General features: G+C 38.3%; 1 protein-coding gene across 1 annotated transcript; it reads right to left on the bottom strand.

The window, feature by feature from the left end:
* Positions 1-10,084: 10,084 nt before the first annotated feature.
* LOC143610544 (uncharacterized) lies at positions 10,085-13,552 on the bottom strand. Its single transcript, XM_077085000.1, has 7 exons — positions 13,524-13,552; positions 11,982-12,340; positions 11,671-11,898; positions 11,237-11,591; positions 11,023-11,147; positions 10,564-10,699; positions 10,085-10,364 (listed from the first exon to the last, which is right to left on the bottom strand). Exons 2-7 carry the CDS (start codon positions 12,323-12,325, stop codon positions 10,125-10,127), a joined length of 1,428 nt encoding a protein of 475 aa, XP_076941115.1. The 5' UTR covers positions 12,326-12,340; positions 13,524-13,552; the 3' UTR covers positions 10,085-10,124.
* Positions 13,553-14,604: the final 1,052 nt, after the last annotated feature.

Here is a 14,604-nt window from a genome sequence, read left to right as displayed (position 1 = left end):
GACAAAGAACACAAGGAGATGATCGATTACACGAAGGTTACACTTCAAAACGTTCTTGCATCTTTCTTTTCTGTTTTGAATCATTATATTTTATTTAGATGACCCAAGATTCTTGATTATATATGCTCATAGATGTTATATCATCATATCCTAAAAAGTCCATAATTTTATTTCATCAAAATCCTTTTCAAAATCATCAAAGCATTGCTTCTAACAATGTTTTAGTTTTGGCATTAGATTTGGACAACAAAGAAACGATCATATCTTGTTCATGACCAACTGGAAACTGCAAGGCCGGATTCTATGATAAAATTCATTGAAATATGGTTCTAATCATTATTTTATACATTTTAATTCATTTTTATGAATTTACAATTAATAGTTTAAAAACAGTGCACAAATTCGTACCCTTTGATTTAAACTGTTGTTTTAGCTTATTTAGGGACTGAATTTGTCGAAGCACGAAATGAATCTTACCTGATCCATGACGATGTTTCCACGGATTTTCGAGATGAACGAACCACGTCTTGATCTTCTTCTTCTTCTGCGGCTGCGCCGGCGACCTGCAATGCCGTGACCTGCAATGGTTTCGGGGGTGTGGAGGCGACTGCTAAGATATCCTGAGGATTTCTTGTTCACAGACACAAAAAGTGGTGGTGGCTCTTACTGAGCATGACCCATGATAAGGAGGTGGAGACCTCCTTATATAGAGTCTCATGGCCACCATCATGGCACCCTAATGGGCCTAGCCCAGTTAGGGTTACCTCCACAAAACCCCCTCGGCCCAATAACATCGTATTAGTCCATGTAATGAAATAAGCCAAACATAATAGATTTAGGGTCGTAGAACCGGGTTTTAGTACCATACCCCTACAAGCCCCCCCAAGTCCAGTGTTGCTCCTGGGCGCGCAAGCGTCTAGGTGGAGCGCTGGACTTTATAAGGTGTGAGGCGGTTTTTTCCCTTTTCTTTGGCCTTGTCTTTATTGTCTGAGTTTTGAGAGGCCTTCTTCATGATGGTGACATGTTGTAATAAAAGCCTGCGCGCGAGGCGACTTACACGCTATAATAATAATGAAGCTCGCGCGTGAGGCGACTTACGAGCTATAATAATAGTGGAGCTGGCGCGAGAAGCGACTTACGAGTTATAATAATAATGGAGCTGGCGCGAGAAGCGACTTACGAGCTAAAATAATAATAATGCCTGCACGCGAGAGGCGTCTTACGAGCTTAGAATAATAAAAGCCTGCGCGCGAGAGGCGTCTTATGAGCTTTGAGAATAATAATTGAGCTGGCGCGTGAGGCGACTTACGAGCTGTGAAAGTAATAAAGCTTGCGCGAGAGGCGTCTTATGAGCTTTGAAAATAATAATTGAGCTGGCGCGTGAGGCGACTTACGAGCTGTGAAAGTAATAAAGCTTGCGCGCGAGAGGCGTCTTATGAGCTTTGAAAAATAAAGAAGCTGGCGCGCGAGGCGACTTACGAGCTTGTAGAATAATGAAGCTGGCGCATGAGGCGGCTTACAAGCTGTAAAAGTAATAAAGAAGCTGGCGCGCGAAGCGACTTACGAGCTTGTAGAATAAAGAAGCTGGCGCGCAAGGCGACTTACGAGCTTGTAGAATAATGAAGCTGGCGCGCAAGGCGACTTACGAGCTATAATAATAGAGCCTGCGTGAGTGGCGACTTACGAGCTAAGAATAATAAAGCCTGCGCGCGAGACGACTTTCGAGCTATAATAATAGAGCCTGCGCGAGTGGCGACTTACGAACTAAGAATAATAAAGCCTGCGCGCGAGAGGCGTCTTACGAGCTGAGAATAATAAAAGCCTGCGCGCGAGGGGCGTCTTACAAGCTGTAGCATAATAAAGCCTGCGCATGAGGCGTCTTACGAGCTAAGAATAATAAAAGCCTGCGCGCGAGAGGCGTCTTACGAGCTTTGAGAATAATAATGCCTGCGCGCGAGGCGTCTTATGAGCTGTGAGTAATAAAGGCCTGCGCGTGAGCCGACTTACGGGCTGTAAGAATAATAACAGCTTGCGCGCGAGGCGTCTTATGAGCTGTGAATAATAAAGGCCTGCGCGTGAGGCGACTTACGGGCCGTAAGAATAATAACAGCTTGCGCGCGAGGCGTCTTATGAGCTGTGTGAATAATAAAGGCCTGCGCGTGAGGCGACTTACGGACCGTAAGAATAATAACAGCTTGCGCGCGAGGCGTCTTATGAGCTGTGTGAAGAATAAAGCCAGCGCGTGAGGCGACTTACGGGCTGTAAGAATAATAAACAGCTTGCGCGCGAGGCGTCTTATGAGCTGTGAATAATAAAGGCCTGCGCGTGAGGCGACTTACGGGCCGTAAGAATAATAACAGCTTGCGCGCGAGGCGTCTTATGAGCTGTGTGAATAATAAAGCCAGCGCGTGAGGCGACTTACGGGCTGTAAGAATAATAACAGCTTGCGCGCGAGGCGTCTTATGAGCTGTGAATAATAAAGGCCTGCGCGTGAGGCGACTTACGGGCCGTAAGAATAATAACAGCTTGCGCGCGAGGCGTCTTATGAGCTGTGTGAATAATAAAGCCAGCGCGTGAGGCGACTTACGGGCTGTAAGAATAATAACAACTTGCGCGCGAGGCGTCTTATGAGCTGTGAATAATAAAGGCCTGCGCGTGAGGCGACTTACGGGCCGTAAGAATAATAACAGCTTGCGCGCGAGGCGTCTTATGAGGTGTGTGAATAATAAAGCCAGCGCGTGAGGCGACTTACGGGCTGTAAGAATAATAACAGCTTGCGCGCGAGGCGTCTTATGAGCTGTGTGAATAATAAAGCCAGCGTGTGAGGCGACTTACGGGCTACTTTATGTCACGCGCCACGTGCAGATGTTGCATGCACGTGCGCGTAGACTTTGGTTTTGTGTTATGCGCCACGCGCAGATGTTGCGTGCGCGTGCGTGTAGACTGTGACATGTGCGAGCATGTGATGCGTAAGCAGGTGATGCGTTAGCATGTGTAATATGCGTGAGCATATGTGACGCGTGAACATATGGTATGAGGATTCCCAACCCCTAAGTTTGGCGTGTAGCCATATGGGATCTTAGGAGGATTCCCAACCTTGCAGTTTGGCGCGTAGCCATATGGGATATTAGGAGGATTCCCAACCTTAATGTTTGGTGCGTAGCCATATGGGATATTAGGAGGATTCCCAACCTTGAAGTTTGGCGCGTAGCCATATGGGATATTAGGAGGATTCCCAACCTTGGCGCGTAGCCATATGGGATATTAGGAGGATTCCCAACCTTGAAGTTTGGCGCGTAGCCATATGGGATATTAGGAGGATTCCCAACCTTGGCGCGTAGCCATATGGGATATTAGGAGGATTCCCAACCTTGAAGTTTGGCGCGTAGCCATATGGGATATTAGGAGGATTCCCAACCTTGAAGTTTGACGTGTAGCCATATGGGATATTAGGAGGATTCCCAACCTTGGCGCGTAGCCATATGGGATATTAGGAGGATTCCCAACCTTGAAGTTTGGCGCGTAGCCATATGGGATATTAGGAGGATTCCCAACCTTGAAGTTTGGCGCGTAGCCATATGGGATATTAGGAGGATTCCCAACCTTGAAGTTTGGCGCGTAGCCATATGGGATATTAGGAGGATTCCCAACCTTGAAGTTTGGCGCCTAGCCATATGGGATATTAGGAGGATTCCCAACCTTGAAGTTTGGCGCGTAGCCATATGGGATATTAGGAGGATTCCCAACCTTGAAGTTTGGCGCGTAGCCATATGGGATATTAGGAGGATTCCCAACCTTGAAGTTTTGGCGCGTAGCCTGATGCGCGCATGCACGGCGATAGAGTGGTGACTCGCAAGTGCGTGTGCATGGCGGAGGTCTCTTGCGCAAAACCCAGACGGTGGTTTCCGCGGCGGCACATGCACGGCTGCGGAGTGAGAACCCCCGGGCGTGCGTACAGGGCGGCGGAAGTCTAGTAACTTCTGGATCTGCAATTTAAGAGTCAGATCTGCAACTTTAGACCTAAAATCCAGGTCTGTAATCTAGACCTAGATCTGTAAATCAGATCTGGACAGATCTGAAGATTCGGAGCAGATTTAAAACCATCACAGATTCGGAGATCCTGAATCACAGATTCACAGATTCGGAGATCTGATCATTCGAATCACGGATTTTCCTTCTTGCCCAGATCTGGAAGCCTCTTTTTAGATCTATGGATCTTTTTGAGCTTTAAATAGAACAAGCTTTGAAGCCTTTTTTCTGTAAACTTCCAGATCTGCGTTTTTCTTGGGAGAGATCTGACAGCCGAGATGAAGATCGAAGGGCAGTTCGTTGCCGTCCCACAGATGGCGCCAATGTCGAAGCACGAAATGAATCTTACCTGATCCATGACGATGTTTCCACGGATTTTCGAGATGAACGAACCACGTCTTGATCTTCTTCTTCTTCTGCGGCTGCGCCGGCGACCTGCAATGCCGTGACCTGCAATGGTTTCGGGGGTGTGGAGGCGACTGCTAAGATATCCTGAGGATTTCTTGTTCACAGACACAAAAAGTGGTGGTGGCTCTTACTGAGCATGACCCATGATAAGGAGGTGGAGACCTCCTTATATAGAGTCTCATGGCCACCATCATGGTACCCTAATGGGCCTAGCCCAGTTAGGGTTACCTCCACAAAACCCCCTCGGCCCAATAACATCGTATTAGTCCATGTAATGAAATAAGCCAAACATAATAGATTTAGGGTCGTTGAACCAGGTTTTAGTACCATACCCCTACAGAATTTATAAAACTTTTCTAAACGAAAGTTGTTCAAAACATCCTAATTTAATGGACTGAAAAATCTTGAGCTTTAGTAAAATTGTTTGATATTTTAAAAACCTAAAACAAAATTGATTTTGTATACCATCTTCCTTTTTATCCTTTTCTTGTTTTTATGTTATCATTTGTTCATTTGGTTTTAGTATTACTCATCCTTAGTCTAAAACACATTTCTAAACTTTGATTTAGGACTTCATAGTTATGGTTTTAGTATTACTCATTCTTTCACTCACCAGTCAAGTAAGTTTTCATAATCCCATTTTTACTTTTACTATTTTGGGGTGTAGCATGTATGCATGCTATCGAGTCCACGTTTTTTTACATTTCATCTCATTATTACAAATGATTCACAATTATGTCGTTGTGTGTATAATTTGATGTATATGTTTATGATGCGTGCTATGTGCTCAAATTACATGCTATGTGGTTTCAATTTTTATGGTGGTGGTTGCTCGTACTCAGTGTGTTCATTCTCAATAGTGAACACGCACATTTAATTGCATATCTTCAATATTTATGTAAAAAAAATAATAATAAAATAAAAGTCGTAGCGCATATGTGCGTTAATGTTGTATTACACATACGTACTAATGTGTATTCGATGTGCGTATTAGTCTTATATTGCATATATACTATAGTGTTGTATCTCAAATATGTGCAATAGTGTTGTATTCTATGCAATACAACACTTTTGCATATATGCAATGCACACAGGGGCGGATCTATGTTAGAGGTATCGGGTTCACGGGAACCCACAGACTTTCGGATTTTTAGTAAAACATCTATATAAAAAACTTGAGTGAACTCATAAACAAAATGAACAAGTAATCTGGTGGTATAGTCATTGCTTTAACACTGAAAGCACGCAGGTTCAAATCTCTTCTACAGCCTATTTTTTGATTTTTTTAAAAACATGTTACAGCTGAAATCTCTTCTACAGCCTGCTTTCTGAATTTTTTTTAAACATGTTACAGCTGAAATGATAATCATACAGGATTTAGATGTTAATAACTTTCCTAATATATATACGTGTCATTCATTTAGATCACTGCAGAATTTAGTTTGTACATATTTTTAGAAATGCAGATCGAAACCGCGTTAATGTAGGGTCTGCCACTGGTTCAGATATGCAATTGCAATGGTTAGCTATTAGTAATATAATTAGGTGTGGTTGTTTTATGAATTTGAATGATTGTATGTCAAGTGTTGTTATTCCTGAAAGCAACCGGAGAATCAATAGGCCAAACTACTAATGTACAATGTCTACTATAAGAATCATGTAAATTCATATTTTTTATGACAGATTTTCAAGAAGTAACAATTCTTTGTAGCATATACAAGAAAATAAACATATAAATTAGTTGCTTGTTTGAGATACACTCTTACTGTTATACATCATAAAGACTCATATTCTTAGCGATATCTATTATATGTTTAGTATTATCTTTATTCTCGCTAAGACTCATATTCTTGACACACCATACTTATATTAAGTATATGTCAAGAATATGAGTCTTAGCAACACTTAACACGCCATAAACACTCATATTCTCGCTAAGACTCATATTTTTAACAACACTTGACACACCAATATAAAGATAATACTAAACATATAATAGACATATGAGATATCTTCACTTTATTGTAATACTGCCATGCATAATAGTATCCTTTATCTAGTTTGATATTTAGCTAATTGTTGTTCTTATATAAGCATGCCATACGTGTACATTGATCACTAGAAAGCTTCTCATATTTTTGAATTTTTCGTAACTCCATTAACTCTGTAAGCTTACTTTTTTCATTTGAATATGATATTTTGATCGAAAATTTTTGAGCACATGTCACAATTTTAGTGTCTTTAATAAACTAAAGTTGCTAAAGTTGGCCGAGATGTATCAATATGATTTTATTCAGTGTTTTTTTTTTAGTTTCTAAAGAAGTTATTTTACGATTGTATAGTATTTTTGTTATGTAATGAACCTTACCCGACCCGAACCGTCGAACCGACCTAGAAATTTTTATGTCCGGTCTTATGAAATAAGAGCACCTAAAACAAGTGAACCCACTGGAAAAATATCCTAGATCCGCCACTGAATGCACACTATTACACATGTGCACTACATTGACGAGGTTACCGAAAAGGTTTTTTTTTTTTTTTTTGGAACCAATAAAAACATATAAGAATAATGGAAAAAAAAGTTCAAATTTTTTTTTTAAAAAAAAGTTAAAAAATAATTTTTTAGGAGTTTTAAGTTTTTTCTTTTTTCTTTAAGAGGAGTTTTCACTTGATTTCACCCCTATATATACACACACACTAAATGTGAAACTTCATTTAACTCGCAAACAACTCACAAGACATCTCCCATAGAATTATTACACCACATATAAAAGGAAACCTAAAGCTACAGTAAAAGCGTTTGTGGTGTAACCAGTGGCTGCCATGTGACAGCTATTAAGTTTCTTTTTTTTTATTATATTTGAAATCTATTTTAGAATTTATTGATTTGAAACTAGGTGAAGTAACAAAAATGGAAGCTGATGTGGTGGTTTTGTTTTGTTGTTGCAAGTTCTAGTTCCCGAGTTCGAGCCCCTTTGAGGCGCCTTTTCTTTTAGTTTTTTTTTAAGTATTTGTTCATTTGAAAGTAATATAAGTAACCAAAGGAAGCTGTTTTTGTGGTATTGTTTTGTTGTTGCAATTTGCAAGTCCCGAGTTCGAGTCTTCTTGAACCATATTTTTTTGTTTTTTTAAATAGAAATAGATTTTTGTATTTATAGATTTCATACTTAATCAAGGAATGAAAAAGTAAGGTGGTGTGTTGTTTCGTTTTTTAATTTGTTATAAATATGTTAGTTTGAGGAATTATTTTTTTGTTTAGTTTTGATACCATAAAGAGCATTGCCGACACCAACCAAATTCGCATCAACTTACGGAAACGACGCCCGGGTGTAATCAACACAGAACTGCCCAGCGTGCCCCAGTAACGTCCTAGTTATTATTACTATAAACTAAATGGGAAGCTTGGTGTCGCAAGGCTTCTATCGGGTCAAGAGACACATCATATTGAGCCACGCTATTTTTTTGTAGTTTCTGTTTCGTAATGTAACCTGACTGAATTTATATGATGCCATGCTATTTTTTATAGTTTTGGTTCCGTAACGCAAACCGACTGAATTTGCGTACTCTCGGGTTTTACCAATGTTCTTTTTTTGTTCCAGTTTTGGTGTCATAATGAACGTAACTGAAACTGACCGAATTCGCATACAGTCACCACCTCAACACCCAAAACCAACAATGCTCGGGTTTTACCAACGCCCGAGTTTTACTAACCGATGCAACGCCGTTGGTCCACCTCAATTTTTTATGGTTTTTTTTTTGTTTTAGTTCCGATACGTAGCAAACGTAGCCGATAGTAACCGAATTCACGTTGACTCGCCATCATAGCGTCTAGGTTTTACTAGCGCCTGGATTAGACTTAAATCACGTTGATGCGCCACATGCAACGTCCAAGTTTTAGCAAGGGCTTTTCTACAGCCACCCCCCCTTTTTGCTAAAAAACCAACCAATACGCCCCGTATAGATCTATACGGACGTATTGGTTGGTTTTTCTAGAAAAAAACCACCTATTTTGTCTTATTATGTTTTTTTGTCTGAAGGTCAGACGCGGCGTATAGCACTATACGCCGCCTCTGATATTTATTTTTTTAAAATTTATTATTTGTTATTATTGTTGTTATTAACATAACTCGGTTCTAAACATTTGTTTGGATCGATTCAAGCGGAATTAAGTTCGTTTTTACTTATATTATCATATCTCAAAGTTCCAGGTTCTGATTATTATCTCATTCGACGCGTTAGTGGCGACTCGTTTAGAATCGTAGTTTGTTATTATAATTATTAATCACTTGCCTTCCATCTAAAGTGAGTTTTGTCATTCCCCTATTTTACTAACTTAATGCCGCTGGAATCAATCAAAACGGATGTTTAGAAATCCGGTTATGTTAATAAATTAAACGTTTAAGCGAGCTGATACTAACCATAATCTGAACAGCGAGTCGGAAGTCGGTTTTTGGTTAGTAGCCTTAAAATTTTGTTACAAAAATAAAAGTCTTCTAGATCGAAAGTCGGTTCCGACCAGAAGCATTAGAAATTGACTAGTCAAAGATGTTGACTATTATGCCCTTAAACGGGTTTGAGTCCAATTGACCACCGAGACTCCCTCAATCGGCAAAATTGATTGAGGGCTTTTGTTCTACAAATAAAAATCTATAATATTGAAGAAGACAACTTACCCTGTAGTTCCTGAAAATACGATTTTTGGCTTTTTTAAGCAATTTTAAAGGTTTCTAAGGGCCATTTGGCATAATTAAAAGTTATGAAATTATAAAATAAGTTAAACCAAGTTAAATACCAATAAATACAAGTTTTAAACAGTTCGAAAAATCCGAATTACGATCCCGAATCGGTTTAAACTTAAATGAATACAAATATGAAAATCCGAGATGTTACAGCACCCTCATCAGAATTATAACAATAATAATAATAATAATAATAACAACAATAATAATAAATAATAATGATGATGATAATAAATAAACAATAACAACAATAGTAACACTAGTAATAATAATAATAACAATAAAAATAATAATAATAATAATAAATTTAAAAAAAATATCAGAGGCGGCTTATAAGGCTATACACCCCTTCTATATTCAGACAAAAAAACATAATAAGACAAATTTGGTGAGGTTTTATAGAAAAACCAACTAATACGCCGCATATAATGCTATACGAGACGTATTGCTGGGGTGTAGGGGGGTCCCGCTTTAGCAACTGTATTCCCCATGTGGATAAATTATCGGTTGAGTTCCACTTCTGTTCAATCACTTCAAGTACATAAAAGTTCACTTCTGAGTGAAGAGCAAAATGGTGATTTTATCATTATTTTATTCCTTGAATTGACAAAATGGTAATTCCATCATTAATAATTTTAGAAAGAATTTTATATGCATCCTTACACTTACAAAGTTGTAAAATTTTTGAAATATGAGCGTTTGAAATCTTGAGCTAGCATCTGTAAAACAGCAGTCTCTTAATAAACCTAAAATGCACTAGTCATTGTAGAACTCTTTTTATGTCATTAAACCATCTCCATCTGGCCCGAACTATAAAACTGGCCCGCTTTGATCCCAACATAAACAAAAAGGATTTTAAGGTTCCAAATATAAAAAGGTTTTCAAGGTTCCAACCGTCACTAACTAACAACAAAAGAGGCTAAGCTCGTTCTCTAGCAGAAAAAGATTTTAAAACCCGAACAAACCAAGCTCACTGGCCTTTTCCTTCTCAAATGTCTCAAAGTACTGATATATGATCGTAACTGCTAGCAGTATTCCTGTGCCCGATCCTATGGCTCCCATGAAATCCGCCAAAACCGTCAATGCACCAATACACATTCCTCCAAACGCAGCTGCTGTTGGGATGTACCTGTTCAGTTCCTTTTGAAGGTTCGAGTCCCGATGCCCAGGCATCACCATTTGTTGCTCCTGCACATTTTCCAATAAATTGTTATTATTGTTATAATTCAAGTTGTGCATTAAAGCAAAGTTTGGAAAACCATATGATCTCAACAGTTTCCAGTTTAGACTTTAGACAGAAGGATATTGGTGGGCCCGTTAGTTTTCCGGGTTCTTATGGTTACCACCAACTAAAAGAAAAAAATCATAATGTCGCTTTTAGCATTACCTTAAGTTGCTTGGCAACATCTCTTGCAGAAGACCCGGAAACTTCAATCCAAGTTTTAGAGAAAAGCGCACATGCTGTTAGCATGAAAACCAGATAGAAGAGAGCATGGAAAGGATTGGCAGCCATGTCTGCCAGGCTGATATTAAAAAGCAAGATAACAAGTAAAATAAAAGCATTAGTTCAACTACATATGTTAATATTGGTATAACCAAGTCTGAAAACAAGACCGTATTGAATGAAATGGAGGTGCAATTTAAACCCATTTACAAAAGAGAGCCCATTCAGTCATGTTTACCTATTAAGTCAGACACATAAAAATAACTTCTAGACAAAGGTTTCAGGTCAACCCATGATAACGTGTTATGACCCATACCAAAACTACATGTTTTATCGATTTACCCAGCCAGCCTGCCCATTGGCACCACTAAACAAGACATTCAAACCATGGGATTCCATTACCTTGAAGGTGCGGTAACATAGTAAGCAAGACCGCCAACTGGGACTGATTGACCCGAGTATTCAGACTCCTTCCACTTTCCCAATAAATTAACCAAGAAATTCCCGCTGTACTTTCTGTGCAGCAACTGAAAAGAAAAAAAAAACACAAGCAGTTGGTATCGATAAAAGTAACAGAGTTAGTTAAATTATAACAGTAAAGATATAAATTGGATACCTGAGAGATGAAGTAAAGGTTGGACACAAGCGCTGACTGAAGAATAATAGGCATGTTGGAAGTATAGAACAACTTAATGGGATAAGATCCTTGCTGCCCACGAGCATTCTTAGATCTCACAGGCAAAACAACACGGAAACCTTGGAAGTAGATGACAATGAGGAATATCAAGACAGTAGCAAGCAAATTAGTCACGTTAGGCAGATTCTGCCGATAAAAAGCTTCACGTAATGCTCTAACTTTATCCGTCCGAGTGATCAGAAGATGAAACAAAGCAATAACCGCACCCTCAAACTCAGCACCGCGCCCACTGTTAATTGTTGTAGGACTGAATGCTTTCCAGATAATGCTTTCACTGAATGATTAATTAAAAATATATAAGCTGGTGAATAACAGTTGTTCGTGTAAACACAATTGAAGGATCACTGGCTTACCAGATATTGGTAGCTATGAACAATGAAATTCCAGAGCCTAAACCATATCCCTTTTGGAGAAGTTCGTCCAAACATATGACGATAATCCCAGCAAAACATAACTGAATGATAATAAGAATAGCATTTCCGACACCAAGTTGGCCAACACTGCCATACATTCCCGATAGTACATATGCAACAGCCTCACCAACAGCAATCAAGATACCCAACAGTTTCTGAGCACCATTCCTGAAAGATCACAAGTTTTAATACAATTTAATAAACAAAATTGGTTCAAAGATAATAAAAGTTACAAGAATGAAGATGCTTACAATAGTGCACGATCCTCACGAACATTATTGTCAACTTCAATGATTTTCGATCCAGCTAATAGCTGCATAACCAACCCAGAAGTCACAATGGGGGTGATACCAAGTTCCATGACTGTCCCACGGTTTGAAGCCAGAATAACACGCATCCAGTAGAACGGGTCTGCACCTGTTGTTGAGTGAATGCCATACAAAGGAAGCTGACTGCACACCAAGAAGATGAAGAGAGAGATGACAGTGTATATAACCTTCTCTCTGAAAGGAACCTTCCTATCTGCACTTTGCACTTCGGGTAAAAAAGAAAGAAACGGTCTGACCAGATGTAGCACTCTAAAACCACCTCCCATTTTATCAAATCAGAACTGCAAATTGTAAGTAACAAACAATAATCATTAAAACATAACATAGCACAATTAGCTCAAATTAAAAAGTTATACAGGAAAAAAACTAATGTATCAAGACTAAAAGAACATGTTCACAAAGATATAGAATCAGTAATTAGTAGATGTAAGATTTGCTTGATAACTATACTCATATAAAGTTCCAAAATCGACGAGTAAATTTTATACAAAACCAAGCAATTAAAAAAATTCTCCAGGTTTGGAACAGATTTTGTTCATAGAGTGTGAAGATTAATTAAAACATCCCGTTTCCATATGAAGTCTAGTGTAATGAGTCTTTAGGTGTACAAGTCCCTAAGAGTAGTGGCTTAACAACTGAAAGTTGTTACTCCTTGTTTGTTATTCTTTTCTTTTTAAAGTCTAGGTCATGTGCTAGCAACATAATTCATAGTTACAATTTGATTAGTGAAATATCAAAAAGACAAGTTTTATGTGCTTTTCACTGATAAACCAGGCATTATGGTACCAGAGTCACGATTGTTCAAGATTAAGTAACATGTGAAATAGAGAAAGAGGTCGCGAAGGACGACCGCAGTTTGTGCTTGTTCAGCAGTACCATCAACTTCCATCCGGAAAATACTTCATGGAAACCTTATCAACAGATGGGTTCCATCTCTTGATCAAGTGCCCACATTGTATCAGCCGGTGGGTAGGTAACGATTTGCTGAACCACCACAAACGGCAGCCACCCTGTGTCTTTTTCAAACTCGTGAGTCTTGAACAACCGTGGCTCCAATCCCACAATGTCAAGTTGATCAACGAATAGTACACAAAAACTACATTTCGAATATTTCACCATTCAATTAGTAAATATGGCTTATATAGCGGGTACATGACCCAAACTTAAAACAAAAAAGAAATCTATATTGACCGTCATCATCGACATGCAAACCATACGAGGCATAAAAAAACAATCAATCAAATCGTCATCAGCTACCATAATCAATCAATCAATCAACACGTCAAACGCATTCAAACTCCAGATCCACAACACAAAACAATTATACATCAGATTAACAACACATTACAGATCGGATAACATGAAAGCTGATTTCAAACACGGAAACTAATTTACGAAAAACGAATGCAATTAAACGAAACGATGCGTACGGTTGAAGAAATTAGAGATGGAATGAGAGCTTACAAAGGTGAATCGGTGGAGAATTAAATTGATAGAACAGAATCAATTGAATTGGGGGTCAAGTACGAACCCTAGGTATTTATTTATTTATTGGTACGGAGAGTTTAGATCTATGACGGAAGTGTGTTACGATTCAAATTGCATATTCACGAAACTACCCCTTATGTTTAATAATATCTATGTAGATATTTTTATGTGTATGGACCAACTCTCATTGTTGTTTTTGTATGTGCATTATTATGCATTATCATTATCAAGTATCCTAAGTCATAACCAACACTAATTGGCCACACCTGATTAGCCTCGTTTATAAAAATTTCGCATAATAATAGCCAGCTTTCAAAAGTGATTCAATTAGGTCATTCATGCAAATTTTTTCTAAATCGGGTGACAAACTCTTCAAATCGAGCCTCACCGAGTTTTATTTGCGTCAAGAAAGCAATAGTGGATAAGATGTGGGAGTCGGGATTTGTAAGATATGTAATTAAATTTCAAATTAAAAAAACGTTAATGATATTAAAATTTAAAAATAAAAAGTAAAATCCATGTCACTACTTAACGTTAATATCAAAAAATAGATAAAAGATTTATTATGTGAAACAACAAAGAAAAATACTAAAAAAAACATGCTAAAACCTTTAATTTAATAAAATATGAACATTAAGTGACTTAATTGGAACACTTTTCAACTTAAATTACTTAATTGGAATACTTTTAAAACTTGGTTACTATTCTATGAGATTGCCCTTTTTATAAATTTCATTTGTTTTCCTTTGTTGTTTTGAATTTGTTTTGTTTAAAACAATTTTTTATTTAAGACAATCTATGTATGATGATTTAGTGCCGAAGTCACCATCTATACAGGTTCGTTCGCTATTGGACGTGTAGGTGATATTTTGTTAAATATGTTAATTTATTGTATCTGGGTTCGAATCGCAGCACACGAAATTTTTTTTTAAATGTTATCATTGTCGTTACTGGCCGAATTCACATAGGTTTTTTCTTTTTTTAACGACTACACCATTAATCCGACACAACACGTCAGATGTTACCTAGTTTTACTTTCTTTGATTGTGTGACTCAT

This window comes from Bidens hawaiensis, unplaced genomic scaffold, assembly GCF_021521415.1.
Source record: "Bidens hawaiensis isolate Kalapana, Puna unplaced genomic scaffold, B.hawaiensis_p1.1 tig00002186_1, whole genome shotgun sequence".
Lineage (NCBI taxonomy): Eukaryota > Viridiplantae > Streptophyta > Magnoliopsida > Asterales > Asteraceae > Bidens > Bidens hawaiensis.
Note: the sequence above shows the minus strand (reverse complement) of the source record. Positions and strands in the feature narration are given on the sequence as shown.

Coding starts and splice junctions, on each gene's coding strand:
- LOC143610544 (XM_077085000.1), bottom strand. CDS start 12,325: ATGGGAGGTGGTTTTAGAGTGCTACATCTGGTCAGACCGTTTCTTTCT. Junction 11,592..11,670: donor TTCATAGCTACCAATATCTG/GTAAGCCAGTGA, acceptor TTAATCATTCAG/TGAAAGCATTATCTGGAAAG. Junction 10,365..10,563: donor ATGTTGCCAAGCAACTTAAG/GTAATGCTAAAA, acceptor GAAAATGTGCAG/GAGCAACAAATGGTGATGCC.